This window comes from Peromyscus maniculatus, chromosome 7 (assembly GCF_049852395.1).
Source record: "Peromyscus maniculatus bairdii isolate BWxNUB_F1_BW_parent chromosome 7, HU_Pman_BW_mat_3.1, whole genome shotgun sequence".
Taxonomy (NCBI): domain Eukaryota; kingdom Metazoa; phylum Chordata; class Mammalia; order Rodentia; family Cricetidae; genus Peromyscus; species Peromyscus maniculatus.
The window spans coordinates 106,259,700-106,279,487 of record NC_134858.1 but is presented as its reverse complement, the minus strand read 5'-3'; the positions used below and the strand labels follow the sequence as shown (position 1 = coordinate 106,279,487).

Below are 19,788 nucleotides of genomic sequence, written 5' to 3'. Positions count from 1 at the left end.
GTGCATGGTTGAGGGTACGGGTAAGTGTGGAGATCAGAGGACAGCGTGTGGAAGTCTCTCCTTTCAACACGTGGGCCCCAAACTCGCAGAGTCAGACTTGGCGGAAAGCGCCTTTACCGACTTGAGCCCTCTTGCCGGCCACTCTCTTTTAGAATGGTTTGGTGTAGGCTGGTCTCAGGCTCACTATGTAGCTGAGGATGACCTTGATTTTCCTGCCTCTTCCTCCTAAGGACTGGCATTAAATGCGTAGGTTACCAGCCCCGGCTGTCAGGTCGTTTCTAAGGTCTGGTGAACCTCCAAAGGGGTCCAGCAGAAAGCGACCGCCTAACCTAGCCGGGCTTCATTCAGCACACCCCGGCCGCGTTAACCGCGGAGGGCGCATGCGCAGGTTCCGGAGGCCTTTTCCCGGCGACCCCGAGGCTGGTGCGTGGACACGAGTCTTCGCGGGCTGTCGTGAACGCGCGAGGGGAGGGGGGGGCGTGTGCAAGGCAGGGGCGCGCGCGCGCTACGCGCATGCGCAGCAGCAGGCGGCGGTGCGAGCCGAGCTGGGAGATGGCGGCAGCAGCGGTGGAGCGGAGAGTGTGAGCGCCGCCCGGGAGCCACTGGCTCGGGCGCAGTGCGACCCCGACCCCGCCCGCCCGCCTGCCCACCATGGGCAATGAGGCCAGCCTGGAGGGCGGCGCGGGTGAAGGGCCGCTGCCGCCCGGAGGCTCTGGTCCGGGTCCGGGTCCGGGCCCCGGAGCAGGGAAGCCGCCTTCAGCACTAGCTGGCGGCGGACAGCTCCCTGCAGCTGGAGCTGCGCGAGCCGCAGGACCCCCGGCCCCTGGTCTCGGCCTGGTTCCCGGTCCTGGCCCCGGCCCCGGCCCCGGCCCGGGCAGGTAAGAGCGCGGGTCTGGGTGCCTGGGGGGCAGGGAGCTGCGGTCCGAGTCTGGGGCCGGGGCCTGGAATCCCACGATCTAGTGGACAGCTAGTTCTGGTCTGCCTGCACTCCGAGTCCTGCCAGATTGGCGTGAGCTGGGTGGTCGTGGGGGGCAACCCTGGGTTCCCAGCCGCCCCGCCTTGACAGGACAGGATGGTGAGTACAGGGTTAGTCAGGGCCTGCAGACTGTGACTTCGTCACAATCCCCCAATTTTCTTCCCCCTAGCGCAGGGGCCCAAGAGCTCAGGAGGGGCTTATGTAACCTTAACCTGGTCCCTCCGCACTGGGGAGCAGTGGTATGGAAGACACCCTCCCTGTCTGCCAGTGTGCATATGTCCATTGTGCCGGGTCTAGGAAAGCACAATGGGAGTGGCTGTCGGGAAGATAAGTGTCACTGCTAGGAACAGGGAGAGACGGGAATAGTTGAACCATGAACTTGGTCTTTTGCTTTCCTTAAGCATTTCGTGGCTGTCACTGTCTCTGAGGACAGGAAAATTGTCCACTGGATACTATCAGGCTCAATAATACTCACAGTCATGTGCTTTCATCATGGCTTAGTGAACACTTTGAGGTGAAGCAAAAATGCTGCTGAATTACCTAGTACCAGATCCGAACTCATGGCTTAATGCTTTAGATCAACACCTCCAACCGGAGGGAAAGCTGAAACCCACGTAAGAATGGTTTAAACAGAATAGATCCGGCCATGTATTCCAAGCCCAGCTTGTTTTAGGTGTTTGCCAACCCGGATTCTGCAAAAACAAGTGGCACTGAATGCAGAGGCTGCGAATGCTAATCTGTGTCAGCAGACTAAAGACTACCCAGAGATGACAGGGTAAAATGGAAGGCATGGTTTTTACACCAGTTGGCCTGGGGAGTCACGTACTCCCTGGGGGCAGTGCTTGCATCTCCATAGGAAGCTGCCAGTATATGTTGCTTTGCCTTCCCCAGAACACAAAAACTCCAAGGAAGAATCGTTTTTGCTCTTTCAGATGCCCAAGTATGTTCCTCCTCTGTGTCTTTCCTCAGAAGTCATTTCTCAGACGCCTCACAGTGATGAAGCTGTTAGTAGCCTGAAACCTGCCTCAGACCAGCCAGCCTGTGAACACACCTCTGAGAGGTGGAATTTGTCCATTTTACATTTGCTCTTACAGTCATGCAGCTGGGTAGCACACAGGCTCTTAGAATGCAAACACGGTCCATCTTGCTGCGTGGTGAGTTGCTGTTTGGGTTTTAGCTCGAGACAGAAGCTCACTATGCTTCAGCCCTCTCCCTCCAGGAAAAGCTACAGCGGAATGGAAAAACACCTTGTTGCTGGGAGCTCTGTATGGGGAATTTACCATTTTTCTTCCAGTTTAGCCAAACTGGCTGCTCGGCTAGCTGTTTATCAGATGTTGCAGAGACAAGCATATGGAATTTTGGAAAGACCTGGTGGCTTTTAGAGAGACAGGAAAGAGGCTGCTGTGCACTGCCCATACTCCTCAGTGTTCCGTTTCTGTTCTACCAATAAGTCCTGCTGCAGGGCAGACCCACCCACTGTCACGTGTGCAGAAACCGTGGGTTCCTGCTGGATTTAGGAGGTGCAGCATGTCTTGCCAGCTGTGCGCAGGGCTCACACATGGGCCTGTGTTCCTGAGGTCCTTCAGCTTTCAGGCTCAGGAGGTGAGCTGGTGGCTTGTCACCAACACTCAAGACTGAGGACCCTTAGGGGGCAGGGGCAGGAGTCCCTCTTCCAGCTGCTGGTCAGTTTGTCACAGCATCTCAGCCAAGTGTGTGGTCTGTCTCTCCTTCAGGGTCGGCATGGCTGACCTCTGACCGGTGCACCAGGTACCTGATACCAAATTTAGCACATTCTGTTCTGAGATGCTGATGAACAGATTGGGCCATTGATGGAGGAAAAGCCCCATGGCATGTGAGTATAGGCATTCAGCAAAGAGCATTCCAACAAGATCTTGAATTTTGTAGCAGTCAGAAACCCCATAATATTGGGGAGAGGGTCAAAAAAGGTCTGATTAAATGTCTAACCCCTAGGCGAACTGAGGTTCTAGGGAGTTGAATCCTAGTTCTTTCCTACTGCCATGTTACCTCCTGTCACCTCAAGCTGAATTTGTTTTTTTTATTCTCATACTGAGCTGACTTGGGCTCTGTGAGGGGGTGGCTTCAGCATTCAAGGCTGAAGAGCCTGTCTTGAATTCAGGAAGCATCAGTGCTGCCACACCCATAGCGTTGCCTCAGCCTGTGGGGTGATGGTAGAGCGTTGAGCACTGGAGAGCTCCATAAGGTTGGATTCTCTGTTTCTGGTCTCAGGTTTATACATAGGGTTATATCAGCTCTGCTTTTCCCAAGGAGTGACAGAGTGGGAGAAAGCTGATCTCTGTCTCAGACTCTGCTTTCCAAACCAGGTGACCTGGTAGGGGCTACATCCTATTAGAGGAAGGGGCATCATTCATTCATTTATTCACTCACTCACTCATTTATAGAGATGTATCAAAGTACAGCAAGAGCACAAGATGACTGAATTTTACCTGTACACACATCCATGGCATACCACCAGATTAAGACCAGACCTTGTAAGTACCTGACAAAGTTCCTTTTGAAAAAATTGCTCAAAGGAGCTGGGAGGTAGTACAGTGGCAGAGGGCTTACCCAGCACCTATGAGGCCCTGGGTTCAAGCCCCAGTACCAAAAAACTGTTAATTGGGTGCTGAAGAGATCATTCAACAGTTAAGAGCACTGATTGCTCTTCTAGGGGGGACCTGAGTTCGACCCCCAACACCCACATGTTGGCTTACAGTCATGCATAACTCCAGTTCCAGGGGATCTAACACTCTCTTCTGGCCTCCATAGACACCAGGCGCACATGGTGTACAGACATGCATACAAGCAAAACACCCATACACGTAAAAATAAAACTTAAAAAACATTACACAAAGAGGGGATGGAGAGAGGGCTCAGTGGTTAGAGAGTTTGCTGCACTATCATGAGGACCTGAGTTTGGATCCCAGCACACTCACAACATGCTGGGCATCTCACCCAAACCTGCAGCCCCAGGGCTGAGGGGTGCGGGCAGAGACAGGAGGAATCTCTAAGACCTGCCGACTTCCAGCCTATCTGAGAAAATAAGAGCCCCAGGTTCAAAAGAGATAAGCGGAGAGCGGTGGAAGAGACACCCAGTACACTCTTTTGGCATTGCCCTCTGTGGGCACAGATGTGTACATCCCCCCCCCCCTCCAGTGTACAGAGACTCAGACACATTCACATTTTAAAACTGCACAAAGCGTCCACATAGATTAGTGGCATCCTGTCTCGTCCATGTCAGCTGTGAGAACTTGTAAATGTTTTGTCACGTACAAACTGATTTTCAGTAAATTGGGGAAGATATCTTAGCCATCAAGAGCAAGCACTGGATTTGGCTACAAGAAAAAAATGTGGTACTTCCCTACCCTTTAGCCTTAGTCCGGTCGGTCAGGTCTTTTTGAGGAGCGAAACCATGGATAATCTGTAGGAGAAACTGTGGGCATCCCGGAGTCTGGGGGGTGCCACCCAGGCGTGAGTATAGCAGGAGTCAAGCAGGAGATGAAGGGCTGTTAGGTTTCAGGAGAGGGAGACACCCAAGGCATTACGGAAAAATGATCGGAATTCAGAAAGAGAGAGAAGGGGGCGGGAGAGGAAGGGAAGAGGAATGTGGTCTGCACTGGCAGAGACAGTGAGCAGAGAATGAGAGAGGCTGGGAGAGAGAGGGTAAATCCAGGTGCCACATCGCTCTCTCTAAATGCCAGACAAAATCTATAATTTAGCTCGTATGCCATGGAGAAATCTTGAGCCAAAGACAGCTGGGCACAGAGAACCTGGTTGTTGGCTGGCCAGGCGCACGTCCTCTGAGAACCACGTGGAGTTTCTTTCCTCAAAATGGATTCGTCAGGCATAGGGTCTGAATTACCCAGGTTTATTGTGTTAGCTAATAGTCGTGGACTAGCACAATCTACGGTGAAATAGTGTCCAAAGATAGAAAGAAAGGACGGTTTGGAAATAAGGGTTATTTGTCATTTAGAGGCCTGTCTGTTCCCAGTGGCTGAGTTTTTTGGGAGTGCATGTGTGTATTAAAGTGACCTTCCTTTAGAATAGTGACATTGCCAATTTTACCTCAAGGGGGCAACCATTTTTGCATTTCTTGCAGCTTTGATAATATTGTTCCCAGCACTGGTGGGACAGGTAAGACACCATAGGGTTTTGTGTTTTGGAGACAGTCTTACTCTGTAGCCTGAGCTGGCCTGGAATTCACTGCGTGACCCAGGGTGGCCTCCGCCAGCCTCCGCTCTGCATGTGCTGGGACTACAGGCACGAGTAGACATGTCTGGCTGTGGATTTAAAAATTTTCTTTTTCTAGTGGAGAAATGAGAGGAGAGGTCATTTAAACAAACAAACAAAACAAGGTTACTATGGAAAATTTCAAGCATACATAATAATAGAGGGACTAGGCTAATAAAGTTCTGTGTTCCAGTTACTCAGCTACAGCCATTATCAACTCATAACCAATCAAGTTTCATTTACCCCTCTCCCTTCCTCCTGAAACAAATTCCAGACATTCCAGCATTCCATCATCAGTATTCCAGTGTCCACTTCCAGGAAACAAGAGCTTTGTACAAATGTAATCATAGTGCAATCATCATATCTAAGTATGTATTTCCTTCTTTCCAGGGAAGGCTTGCTAGGAAGGAGTCAAACCCAGGGCCACATGAATGCTAAGCAGGCACCTTGTCTCTGAGCTAAATGTGCCGCCCAATAACCTATTCTTTAAAAAAAAAAAAAAAAAGATTTATTTTTAATTATGCGTATTTGTGAGTGTCTGTGTGTGGGTATGCGCCTGAGAGCAAGTGACCTAAGAGGCCAAAAAGTATCAGCCCTCCCTTGAGCGTGGTATAGGCAGTTCGAGCCACCCAATAAGGGTCCTGAGAACTGAACCTGGGCCCGCCGTAAGAACAGTACGTAATGTTAGCTGCTGAGCTGTCTCTCCAGCGCCCCTGACAACTTGTTCTTTTGTTTATTTGTTTTTGTTTTTGAGACAGGGCTACCCCTGGCTATCCTAGAACCGACTCTGTAGACTGGAGATCTGCCGGCCTCTGCCTCCCTAGTGCTGGGATGAAATGCATGTGCCACCACTTGGAACAATCTGCTCTTTTTTGTTTTTGGTTTTCAAGACAGGGTTTCTCTGTGTAGACTTGGTTGTCCTGGAACTCGCTCTGTAGACCAGGCTGGCCTCCAACAATCTGTTCTTAATCTCAGGGATTATTTGGATGTGGTTCTGTTTTCTGATTGTCTTGTAGGTTTTGACAGTTGGTTTGTTCAAATTGTGATGTATATTAAATCTAGTCTCCTTAACACCCTGTCTCTTCATTTGTTTGTTTTGTAATTTATGTATGGCAGACCTGAGTCACTTAGTCTGTAATTCCCCATATTCTGGACTATGTTAATTGCATTCTTGTGGTGTCACTTAAGATGTATTTTGGCCAGCGTTTCCCTGAAAATTGGATATTATATTTAGAATCTATTCAGATTCATATTTCATCACTGTTATTATTCATTATTTGTAGTGCTTAAGTCCAAACCCAGGGGATTCATACATTCATACACATGCTGTACCACTGAATTGTATGTCACAAGCCCACATTTTATTCATTTTGTTGTTATTTTTGAGAGCAAGGCTTGCTATGTGGTTCAAGTGGATCTTGAACTCGTTTTGTGTAGCCCGGGGTGGCTTCAAACTCTCAATCCTCCTGTCTCAGCCTCCTAAGTGCTGAGATGACAGCTGTGTGCCACCATGCTCGGCTGAAATTCTGCCTTAGAAGAAGAGATTTGTCGATGGATTCACATGTGGAGAGAGGAGGAAGTTGCTCAAAATAGAGCCTGGCTTTGGACTAATTTGGGAGCCAAAGAACAGTGTGGCAGGGTCACTTTCTCTTGTTTCTCTGAAGTTCTCCTTCTGAGTTTAGGAAACCAAAGCTTTCAGAGTCATGCCCTTTGAACCCAGCTCACGTGAGCCTCTGTAGATTTAAGTAGGAAGCTGCTAGGCGACAGATTTGGGAGCTTTCAAAAAAAAAAAAAATCCTCCTAATCTCATTGTTCTTGCATTTCCAAGTGGGAACCTTTTCCCATATTAGGAGTGGAGGTGGAGAGGGCCAGACCCTGTACATGTGAGCTACTCAGGGGCAGTCTGTCCCGGAGCCTATGGGCCTGTCCTGTTGAGCTGGGCCTGATAAAACCGTTGTATTGGTTCTAACTGTGGTTACTGGATGGCTGCTGCATCACAGACAGTCTGCTCACTGTTTCATTTCTCTCTCGACCTGCCAGGCTGTAAAGAGCCTGCAGGTCCCAATTGTCCTGGTCCTTCCTGTCCTTCCTGTCTGGGAACTTTTTAACACTGAAATGGTGGCTGAGGCTTGTGCCACTTTATGATATGAGTGAGGCTTGCTGAACAGCCTGGCTGTGGAGACTCTGGCCTCAGTCCTCCTCAGGCTGGGAGCACGTCATGCTGGTGTGAGCACTGCATTCATGCTTGCCCAAGCTCCTTTCCGACAGGACTGTCCACCATCCCCGTTTATAAGTGCAGTGAGGTGGAACCCCCTGGACTGTGACACTGTGTGGAAGGGCAGCTGGAATTCTGGCTTTCTGTCCTCTGTGGTTCCCTCCTTACAGATGGGGCCTCCAGTGGATGAGTGTCTGCTGGGAATTGAACTCAGGACCTCTGATTGAGCAGCCAGTGAGTGCTCTTAACCTCTGAGCCAGTCTGGGAATGCTGGGTCTGCTATCAGCATAAAGTCAGCAGCAGCAAGTGTCTACTGGTCATGGCTAGTCTCTGGGTTTTTTTTTTAGTTGTTGTTCGGTTGGGTTTTTTTTTGTTGTTCTGGGAATAAAACTCAAGGCTTTGTGCATGCTAGGCTAGGCAAGAGCTACTCCGGTTCTCCCCAGCCTGGCCCGTGGCATTCTCTTTGCCAGTTTAACTTCCACTTAGGCTCTGATCCGCTGTGCCTGCGTTCAATTGTGCTGTCCTCTGGGCCTCATCGGGGTGTTACGTTATTATATTTCCTTCCCGGCCTTTGCTCTTATGGGCACCCAAGGTTCTAAAAAGAGCTTTGATCTAGAAGAGATTCTTTATCTGATGTCCTTCACTTCTTTCTAACAAGAAAATTACTTGGGGGCATATTGGGAACCTTTTAGGTCCTTTTTAGGATCCGAGTCAAGGGTGAAGAATCTGAGAGGAAGCAGGAGTGGTCCATGGCATGTATTTAGACTATAGAGGAAAGCCTCAGGTGTTAGACCTTACCTACAACTTTGAGGCATGGTCTCTCTCTCTCTCTCTCTTTAAATTTTTTTATTACTTTATTTTATATGTGTGGGTGTTTGCCTGTATGTAAATTTGTGCAACATGTGCATGTCTGGTGCCCACCAAGGCCAGAAGAAGACATCGGGTCCCCTGGAACTGGAGTTACAGATGATTGTGAGCTGCCATGTGGGTGCTGGGAATTGAACCCTGGTCCTCTGGAAGAGCAACCAGTGCTCTTAACCACTGAACAATCACTCTAGTCCTCCACACCCTTTTATTTTATCTTTTCTAGACAGGGTCTCTAGAAAGCCCTGGGAGCCCTGGAACTTTCTATGTAGACTAGGCTGGCCTTGAACTCAGGGATCTGCCTGCCTCTGCCTCCTGAGTGCTGGGATCAAAGGTGTGTACCACTATACTTAGCTCTCTACACCCTTTTAAAATATTTTATTTTTAGTTGTATGTGTGTGTCTGTGTGAGGGTTTGTGCATGTCAGTACCTGTGGAGGCAAGAGGTCCCAGGTACCCTGGAGCTGCGGTTGCAGACAGTGTGAGCCGCCTAACATGGGTGCTGAAAATCAAATTCTGGTCCTCTGGAAACGCAGGAAGTGGTCTTAACCACTGAGCCATCTCTCTTGCCGCAGGCAGGGTCTCCTGTTGGTGCCCGTCTGTGCCAGGCTGGATCTCATTCCGCAGTGGGACCACTGCAGTTATAGACACCTGCCATCACATCTGGCTTTTTATATTGGTTCTTGGGGTTCAAACAGAGGCCTTCATGCTTGTGTGGCAAGCGTTTTACTTACTGAGCTTAAATGTTTTTTTGGGGTGGGTAGATAGAGAGGTCTCAGGTAGCCCAAGCTGACCTTGAACTTGTGATCCTCCTCTTTGCTTCCTCCTCCCAAGTGCTGGGATTATAGGCATGTGCCACTACACCAAGCTTTTAAACTAACAGTATTCACTATATACCATGTGATGCTTTAAAATATGTAAAATTAATTAATGTATTTATTTCCTCACATATTTATTTTCCTGTGGTGAAAAATAGTTGGATTCTACTCAGTGATTTTTCAAGAATATAATATTGCTATTAACTATAGTTATGATGATGTACAGTAGATGTCTTGAATTTATTATTATTATTTTTTTTTTTTCTCGAGACAGGGTTTCTCCGTGTAGTTTTAGAGCCTGTCCTAGATCTCGCTCTGTAGACCAGGCTGGCCTCAAACTCACAGAGGTCTACCTGGCTCTGTCTCCCAAGTGCTGGGATTAAAGGCACGCGCCACCACCGCCACCAGCTAATTTATTCTTCTTACTTAACTTGAAGTTGGTATCCTTTGATACCAACTCTGCACTCTCCTTTTCTGTTCTTTTTGCATATGGGAACTCTTGTGGAGACCTTTGCAGTGAAATTAGAAGGATTTTTATTCTCTTAAAATGTATTACTTACATTTTGGTGCTGGTAATTGAACCCAGGGCCTCATACACCCTAGGCAAGTGCTGGGCTGCTGAGCTAAATCAGCAGTAGTAGATTTTTTGTCCTTTTTGAGGCAGGTCTCATGTAGGTCAGGGTGGCCTGAAACTCCCTATGTAGCTGAGGATAATTTAGAACTTGTGATCTTCCTGCCTCTGCTCCCTGAGTGCTAGGATTACAGGCACATGCTACCACACCCAGTTTTTTGCAGTGCTGGGAATTGAACCCAGGGCTTCATACATGCTAGGCGGATACTCTACCTTCTGGGCTACATATCCAGCTCAGCATTGTCTATTTGTTTATTTGTTTGTTCATTTGTTTTTGTCAGTGCCTCACTGTGTAGCCCAGACTGGTTTTTAAATCTTCCTGCCTCAGCCTTCTGAGTGGCGGGTCATGTACACCATGCCTGGTGTAAAGGGTTTTCAAAGGGACCGTTTGTTGAGCCTATCTTTGGGTGAGCCATGAGAGTAAAGGAAGGAGCATAGAATGAATGGACTCTGTCCTCCCTGGGCTTGGTCTGTGTCCAGATCTTATCCCTCCCTTTCCTCTTCTCCTTGTCCTCCTTGTCTCTGCTTTTTGTCTCACAGAGGTAGGATAATCAAGAGCACAGTTTGAAGGGATTGTATTATTCCATAGCCTAAAATAGCAGAACATATATTTGTATAGTGTTTTACAGCTTACAAAACACATTCAAAACATTAGCTTATTCTGTTGGGAGCTCCAAAGGCCTAAGATGAGCGATTCAGAACAGCTAGCTAGCAGACGTTAGCAAACCCAAACGCCTTGCACTGAGCACAGCTGGAGAGCCCTGTCATTTCCCTGCCTCCTGCTCAGACAAGATGGAAAATTTAGCAAGAGGATGGGGAGGGCTGTGCGGAGGCAAAAGGATCAGGAAGTAGGACATTTGGATAAAGGACAGTGTAGGATGAGGAATTGTGGGCATCCTGAATGAAGATCAGAAATCCAGGTTTTGATCATTTGATGTTGCCCCAGACTCCACGCTGTGTCTACACACCGAGTAGATCTTTAGGACAGTCTTGTTTTATTTTTGAGCTTCTGGGGATCATGCTAGGTAAGCACCCCACCACTGACCCACAGCCAGGGCCCTAAGTTTTCAGTTTTATTGTCTCTAGAATGAAGGGTTTAACTAGATGATCTCCAAAGCCCCATTCGCCTTTGATATTTGATTTCTATGAGGTGAATAAAAAGGAAGGATGATGCTTTCCACTGAGAATAGAAGTCAAGGTCATAAGCTGGCCATGGTGGCTTATACCTGTGATCCCAGCATTTAGGAGGCTGAAGCAGGAGGGCTACCCTGGGCTCCAGGGCAGCATGTGCTACATAGTGTATCAGCCTAAGATACAGCATGAGATCCTGTCTCAAACAAAACAAGATTACAAATAAAAAGCTCCATGTGTGTCCTTCAGGGGAGTTAGACCCAGCCGTAAATGGAGGATGGCTTATTTACTCTGTTCCAGAGATTTCCTAGAATGGACAAGATAAGACAAGCTTGGAGCCCAGGAAGCCTTGCTGGCACCTTTCCTCCAGGTGGATGCTTGAAAAGTCACTGGCCTCCATGCACTGGCTTAGCCGGCCAGCCACAAAGCTGCAGTCGAAACCTAGGCTAGCAGAGCCTGATGCAGGCCTGCTGTTCCCTGCTGTGTGTCTCCTGTCTCCTGAGTATTGTTCCATCCACTGCAGGTGCTCTGGCAGTGGCCAATGTGCCTATGATTGCCATGGCGAGCTGGAGTTGGGCAAAACTGTATGTGTTGGGGGGGCGGGGGGGCGGAAGGGAAAGGTTAGCAGCTGGACAGCTGGGTGGACACTCATTTTAGAGGGAAGAGCTGCCCCAGGGCTCTGTCAGCTCAGGCCACACCTCCTCAGTGTCAAGGTCCAGCATGTGAGGGTGATCCCTTTAGGAGTATGGTTTGGCTTCGGCAGATAATGTGTTTGCGCTGTCTCTATTTTAGTTTGAACGTCTAACCCAGCCCTTAATGGATGCTATAATGGCTGCTGTCACCCCTAGGCAGAGCTCGGCTTTGATATGAAAGTTGAAGTGTTCAGCAGCCTTTGGTCTTTCTCAGCAGATTCCACTATTGGGAAACTCTTGTTTCCAGTTATTTGAACTGGATTTCTTCGTATTTCTTGTCGGCTGGTTCTCTACTCAGAGGTTTTGCAGGTGTCCACTATGAGCCTCCCATCTGCCATATTCTCACACTCTTCAATCTGGTCTTCTGTGGTCTTGACATCTCCAGCTCCTCTGACTGTAGTGGGACTCTGGGACAGTTGCCAACCTAGGCTGTCCTGCCCAAGGCTCTTAGTACTCAAGAGGACAGGGTCTAGTGTTTAGCAAGTCACATGGATTGTGAGTGACATAGTCTGAGGGACGAGAGCCTTCACTCATGCAGCAAAAACCGTCTTCTGAGATGTCTTTCTGAGATCTCTGTGGCAGCTACCCCATGCCTGTCCAACCTCATGGCCATCTCTGCATGCAGGCTGAGTGTCCTCCATCTTGGATATATGCAACCCAGGTGTGCATCTGTGGGAGCCCTGCGTGGGTCCTCCCTTGTCTTCCCTGTGTATAGCTGGAGAGTCCTTTAACCTAGCGAGATTTGGGGGCCCTGACTCTGTTTCCCTGGAGAGGGAGGATAATAACTAAGGAGTATGCTTGTTTCAGAAGTCATGCTCTGAGGTCATCACCTTTTTCTGTGAGCCCTACATCTGACCTTGAATGGCCAGTGTTAGAGTTTCACAACCAAGGCCTCACTGGCTAACGTTAGGAGAGTTACCAGCTGAGGAGAGAGGGCGAGTCAGAGTCAGGTTAGAGAGGCCAGTACTGCGTTCACCCTGGTCACAGCCGCTGTGCACTGCGGGGGAATCTCTGTGCAGGCCTCCTGTCCTTCTCCTGACAGACACCCTTTCCCTCGCTACACCAGCCTTTGGCTCTGTGGGGCCCACGTTCCCAGGAGCAGCAGGTGCTCTGCAGACAAAAATTCCAACTCTACATAGGAGAAATGTAGTCCGTCGAGGGACTGGGAAGGTGGCTCAGTTGGGAAAGGGCTGGCTGCCAAGCGTGAGGTCGAGCCTGGTCCTCAGAAGCTGCTCCTGCTCCTCCCCCTCCCTCAGCCAAGCAAGCGCTGGACTTACAAGTGTGTGTTTGCATGTCCAGCTCATCTCGTCCTTCAACTAAAGCTCCTTACTTCTTGAAGGTCTTGAGACATTGTCATTATTATGTATTGACTTCATTCTAACATATATGTATGTATGGGTATAGGTAGAGTGTAGAATATGTATATGTAAGTGTATTTATTTTAAAGTAATAACATAGATTTTTTTTTTACTAGCAATAATACTAGTGAATGTAATTTAAGATTCCCTGTGGTATATTTTGTCTTTAGATTATATCTTTCCAGAGATATATAGGTTCATGTCTTAGAGTTATTAGAAATTATTCTTCCCTGTGTGGTTATGCAATTAATAAGATATAAAATTAAGCTCCTTTATTCCATTAGGTTTTTAATTTGTGAGGACTGTTTTTTGATCAGTTATCTGTTTTCACCATATTATTGCACAATAAATCAGCCAAACTTCAGTAGCTTCGAACAACAGTTCTTTAAAAAATTCTCACTCATACAGCTGCAGGCTGGATAGAATTCTCTGACCCAGGCTGGACTCCAAGCTGCAGTTGGGTCCAGCTCTGCCTGGTGTGTGCCTCATCTTTCCTGGGCAGCAGGCTAGCTGACAGTTCTCACCATAAAGATGATGGACACACAGAGTGCGGTTCTAACTGCAGAAGCACATTGTAAGCCTTTGACTTACTCACTGTGGTGGTTTAAATAAGAATGGCCCCCATGGGCTCATATATTGGAATGCTTAGTCACCAGGGAGTGGCACAATTGGAAAGGATTAGAAGGACGAGAAGGTGTGGCCTTGGATGAAGTGTGTCACTGGAGGTGGGTCAGGATGTAGCTCTCAGCTACTGCTCCAGTGTCCTGTGTCCTGCCACGCCCCCTGCCATGATGGTAATGGACTAAGCCTCAGGAACTGTGAGCAAGCCCAATTAAATGCTCTATTGCATGAGAGCTGGTTGGTCACGGTGTCTCTTCACAGCAATAGAGCAGCGACTGACATTCATACGCTGCTAACTTTTTGTTAGGCAACGCAATTTGTGGTTAAGCCCAGTGTGGTATTGTAGTTACCTGTGGCTCTGGCACCAATTGCCTCACAACTTGGTGATGGAAAACAGGCATTGTTTTGGTTACAGACTCTGTAATACAGGGATTCAGGAAGGCACACTGGGCGTGGCTTATTTCTCTCCTTCTTCCCTTCTTTCTGTGGTAAAAAAACATTTTATCAGCACCTCCATGATGTCCCCACTTCCCTTTTTTTTTTCTTCCATTTTTTTCAAACAGGGTTTCTCTATGTAGCCCTGGCTGTCCTAGAACTCACTCTGTAGACCAGGCTGGCCCCAAACTCTGAGATCCGCCTGCCTCTGTCCCCAGAGTGCTGGGATTAAAGGCGTGGGCCATGACCACTGGACCCACTTTCCTTTCTTGAGACAGAGTCTCTCTATGGAGCCCTGACTGGCTTGGAACTCACTGTGTGGACCTAGAGATCTGCCTGCCTTTGCCTTGTGGGTGCAGGGATTAAAGTTTGGGGTCCAAAGGCATGGGCTCCTGCACTTGATTTACACAGTGTGTCATGATGATCACCTTGTCGCAGGGTACAGAAGTCCTCCTGCTATCTCTTTGCATCTGCACCATGTTCCCCATGTGAACGTAACATGACTTATCCATGAACACTGGGCTGCAGCATCACAGTGAGGAACATGACGCACATGTTATTTTGTGTTTTTATCAGCGCATCTGTGAGATTTTTCTTCAAGTGGATTGCTTGAAACAGAATGGTAAATGCAGAAGTCGATTTTCCTTTTGTTGCTAGGCCTAAGGACAAAAGCTGAAGCAGGGAGCTGGTGAGGTATCTTGGCTCATTAATATGGAGAGATGGTCCATGAACCAGGGTGTGGGGTGAAGCACGGAGCTGGGAAGGGTGAATGTGCTCAAAGTAATCATCCTCGGAACGTGTTCTGGAGCTGGAGCAGAGGACTTGCTTGCCAAGGGTTGGCTGTGGAGAGCCTGAGAAAGAGAACAGTCAGGAGCACCCGAGTTTGGCTTGAACGTCTGGTGTTGTACATGGAGAGAGGTGGGCAGAGAGCGAGATGAAGAGACAGGGCCTAAGTTTAGGTTATGTTTCCCCTCGTGCTGGAGATCAAACCTAGGGAAGTGCTCTGGAAGCCAGGCCTCCAGCTAGGGTGCGTTTTGGAGGTATCCAAGTGAGGGGACAGGCATGCTGAGGAGTCAGATCCGGGCTCTAAAATTGAAGCCGCACTTCACCTGCAAGTATTTCCCTGTCATGCAGGCTGCTTCTCAAAAGGGATAAAGACAGGAACGTGAGGCAGTCTTGGAGTTCCAGGAGAGCGAGTCGGGTGCATTCAGTCGAACAAACATTAGTCTTATCAAATGAAATATAAGCACTCATCAGGAGGCCTGGCATAACAGGACTATCAATTGAAGCCAGCTTTCATGTACAGGACCGAGAGTTGAAAGATGAACAAGATAGTCGCACCCCTTACTTGGTATTCTAGAACATGTTTGAATTAAACTTGATTAAGGGTGTGTTCCCTGGCCTCTGGGAGTCCTTATGCAGAGTGATGCCTAATGGGCTCAGAGGGCCCAGTGTGGACCATCCTTCCCATGCCCACACACGGCTGCTAAGGCAGCGTTCAGGGCTCAGCCTACAGTTACCGTGAAAGGCCTGTCGTGTCTCAAAGGCTCTCAGAATATGCAGCTGGTCAGAGCTGAAGCCCAGGCCACCAGGACCACAGAGGACAGCACCCCACGAGGAGTGTCCTCTGACTCTCTAGTGCTTCCTTCCTCATGAAACTCCATGAAACCTGACTAAGGGTTTCGGCCTCCAGCTTGAGTGAGAGAAGGCTCTCCTGGGCAGATGTGGGTGCTGGGAAGAAGGCTCCTGAGGCTCCGAAGCTGTGCCCTGCTCATGGGCAACATGGGCACAGCTGCCCGGAATGTGAAGTCCTCTGAACCCAGAAGTGGGCTGTGTAGCTCTTAGGGCTCAGAAGCCGGTGAACTGGAATAGGACTTTCCCAAGGGCCAGGCATCATCCATTCTTGCTCTCCTCCTGTGCTGAAAGCACTTGTGCAAATGATTAGGGCTGAGTCGCTGATTGCCTGGGGCTGAGACACCACCCGCAGAGCAGAGTCCGGGCCTTTCCTGTCAGGGCACTGTGGGGAGTTGTGGTGCCGGCTGAACCAATGGGAGGGAGGGAAGACGGAACAGACAGACTCAGGGGCTGCTCTCAGTGTTCCCAACAGACCAGGCCTGCCGCACGGCTTACCCGCCCCAGTTACTTTGCTATGTGTTGGAGACCACATAGTCCCTGCTCGAACTGCTACTTTGCATCTACCTGGCCATTTTGCTGTGTTCTTTACTTGCCTGAGCTGTGGAGATACACAGACTGAACGGGAGCAGGCATAAGCCTCCTCAGGACTCCAGAGACAGATGTCAGAGCTAAATTTCCATTCCTAAATGGTAAAACCCAAACCTCTATAACTCCTGAGTGCTGAGTAAGGAGAGCAAAGATGCTCTTAGAGACCAGAGATCCTTGTGAGGGCCACAGGGCGACGACATCTCCAGCGTGAAGAAGACTAGTTCAGTGCGGTCTGGGCCTGCTTGGTGACACAGGTACTCACCTGTTTTGGTGACAAGTAGGAAGAGGACATTGAAAGCTTCCCTTTGGATGAACATCCTATGTGAAAACAGCCTCAGGGACTGTCAGGCCAGTGAAATGAAAGGGCACCGACCCCAAGAGTGACAAGGATCGAGCCTGTCTGCAGGGTTTGTTATGGAACGCAGGCCTCAGCCATGCGCCCTCAGCTTCCTGTTCTGTAGTTCGCTGGTGTCACAGGAAAGCACAAAAACCTAGGTAAAGAAATGCATTGCTTTGTGTGTGTGTGTGTGTGTGTGTGTGTGTGTGTGTGTTGACAAGTGTGTGTGCACAAATGTGTGTGTGCACAAATGAGTGTGTTTGTTTGTTGGGCATGTGCAGATGGAGGTCAAAAGTCGACCTTGAGTATTGTTTCTCAGGTGCTGTCCACATTGTTTGGACCTGTTCTCTCACTGGGCACTAGGCTTCCTGATTAGGCTAGACTGACTGGCAGGCCACCGAGCCACAGGGCTCCTCTTGTCTCTCCCGCCCTGGACGGCAGCCCTTTACAGATCACCTGTCTCCCAGGCCCAACACAAACATTGCTTAGGAAACAGGAGTGCTGCTTAGGTAGGAGCGGAAGGATCTTGTTTACGTGCTTGTGTGTCTCTGGCTGACAGAGGGTCAGATTTACTGCAGGGTGAGAAAACTCACTCCAGAGTGGTAGTGGGCATATCCAGACACCCCACTGCAAGTCTGAGGTGGGATGGGGGGGAAGGACCTGTGCTTCGTGAACGACCCATTCAAGTTTGGGGTGAGGAAGCTTTCATGGTCTAGAAGGGATAAGAGAGTGCCCAGCGCATCATTGACATTCTCCCTGCCCGTGTGTGGGTCCTTAGGGAGGCAGGAGCCATCTTGTTGGTGGCCTTGGAGTATAAGACCCCAGGGCAAAAGAAAAGAGCCCGGCCCAGCTGGATGGATAGGGGGCATGGCCTTTGCTGTAGTGTGACCACTCACAACAGCCCGCTTACTTATTCCGGGCCAGGCTCCAGAGGCCTCAGGGCCTGGTTGGGAATGAGGATAGCATTCATGCCATCCTTTCTTTCTCCACCTGCCATGGAGACAGAGTATGCCTCTGCTCCTCAGGCAAATGTCAACATGCTCCGGAAAGTCACGAGTGCATGGCCTTCAGGAATGAAGCCCACAGCCCAATGTGAATGAAACGAGCCATTACCCGGTGAGGGATTCCAATGGTATGTGGTAGAGGTGGGGGGAACACACGATACAAGCAGCACCTCACTTCACACATGACACCTCAGCTGCACACACCCTACCCTAACAGTCCCAGGGAATCCTTTATTCTTATTTCTTTGTCTAGTTATTCAGCAACCATTTATCAGCCCCTGATGGGTATCAGAGTCTACACAGGCCCTAGGAAAACACAACCATCAACTTCATCAGAGCCTACATATTGGGTGAGCGCAGAGGGCTCAACCAGAGACCCACACATAACCAAGAAAATGGGGGAGCAAAGCTTCTTCAGAGCTCCTTTCATGGATGCCATGGTGCTGGTGTCTTGCCAGCTTTGGGCAGGATTTCTTTTGTAGCTAGGAAGGCCTGAGCCTTGGATGTTGGCTGTCCCTTCCCTAGCATCTGAGCATGCACATGCGCACACACACGCACACGCACACGCACATGCACATTCACATACACATGCTTTTGTGACCCTGCTGCCTCCTGGCACTCCAGGGATAATCTCCTGGCAGGTTGGGTGGGTACTTCCTGTTCTTAGCTGCTCTAGACCTCCGGTGGGCTCACAGCCCTCTGACCACACTTGCCTCTGGTGAGCTCCGAACCCTCTGACCACACTCGCCTTCTACAAAGCCCCTCAGGGTTTGTGCGTGCGCCCCTCCTTCCCCTCCAGCACTGCTTGCTCTGCCTGCGTGAGTTCCCAGGTCTCAGTCCACCGTGTCTTCCTGCCTCTCACTAGGCCCCTGCCAGAGCGTCCGCATAAACAGTGCCACGTGCCGATGGCTCCCTGAATTCTGTAGCTTGGGTCCTCCAGAGCCCAGTGATGGCTCCACCTGGGTGCCCCAGGCATGGAGCATGCCGAGAACCCTTCCTTGTCACCCTCTCATGAAAACAGCAGTCTCCCACGTTACTTTATGACACAGGAGCTCCTTTCTTGGGAAAACTCAAGTCTCCTGTGCAGCACAGTTACCCGACATGAAGACTCTGTCATGGTCGTGAGACTAGGTCCCGTTATGTAGCTCAGGCTGGTTTTGAACTAATGATCCTCTTCTTGTAGGCTTTTGAACACTGGGATTACAAAAGCTTACCACCTAGTCCTTTTGAGGCTAGGAACGTCATTGGTTTTGTTTGATGTCCATACAAGGTCTTTAAGAAGTCTTTTGTTTTGGCACAGAGCCTTTTCCTAGTCTGGAGCTCCCCAGGGCCCAAGGTCAGCGTGAGCAGCGAGTAGGGTGTGGTTGACAGATCAAAGAATCTTTCTAGTGGGAAATGTCCCAAGCAACAGGATGCTAAGAGCAGAGCGGTGTCTTTCAGAACGAGCGGTAGTTTGCAGCAAGGAGTGGGAACCAAGAAATGCTCTCCAGCTATTGGGTTCACTCCAGCTGTTGGGTGGCCGGTTCACTCACCTCTGGTTTGACACTCAAGGGTCTAGAAGCGTCTAGTCTCTGTTTGTCCACTGAATTCAGCTGATGTGGACTAGAGCTGACTCTATAAACTGGGCATGGTGGCACACACCTTCAATCCCAGCACTCTGGAGTCAGAGGCAGGCAGATCTCTGTGAGTTTGAGGTCAACCTGGTCTACTGACCAGAACTGACTCCGTAGGGTATATCTTAGCCTCTGCTTTTCTTTCTTTGTTGAAACAGAGTACAATGTAGCCCAGGCTAGTCTCTAACTGCTTTACAGTTGAAGACAAATTGACTTCCTCCACCTTCCAAGTGCTGGCATTATAGGCATGAGCCGCAACACCTAGCTTGAGGCTCACTGTATAGGTCAGGCTAGTCTGAACTCATGGAGATCCTCCCCAGGGCTGGGATTTGTGCAGCACCACTCCTAGCCCTGGGCTGCTTTTTTTTGCTGGACCCTTTCCCATTACCAGGGTCATCTTTCTTTTTTGTGGCCTCACATCACTCAGGTGCACATGCTGAAGAAAGGTGGCAGGCAGGCAGGCGGCTTCCGCCAGGGCCTCCCTTGGCAAACACTCTCAGCACTCAGACTGGAGGAGGGCCCCAGGCTCATGGAAACTTGCTCATCCTTTTCGTCCTAGCCACTGGGTCAACACTTGGGATATACTGGTAAGTAAAGCTAGTGCAGCCTGTTCTCAAAGAGCT

The 19,788-nt window shown here is 49.5% G+C and overlaps 1 protein-coding gene across 1 annotated transcript in view; it reads left to right on the top strand.

Annotated features, from left to right (window-relative positions):
* Window positions 1-529: 529 nt before the first annotated feature.
* Window positions 530-19,788, top strand: part of Bsn (bassoon presynaptic cytomatrix protein) — a 94,162-nt gene continuing 74,903 nt past the window's right edge. Inside the window, exon 1 of the mRNA XM_042281647.2 lies at window positions 530-878. Within this exon, the coding sequence (XP_042137581.2) occupies window positions 652-878 (227 nt within the window). The 5' untranslated portion in view covers window positions 530-651. The remainder of the gene's footprint in view (window positions 879-19,788) is intronic.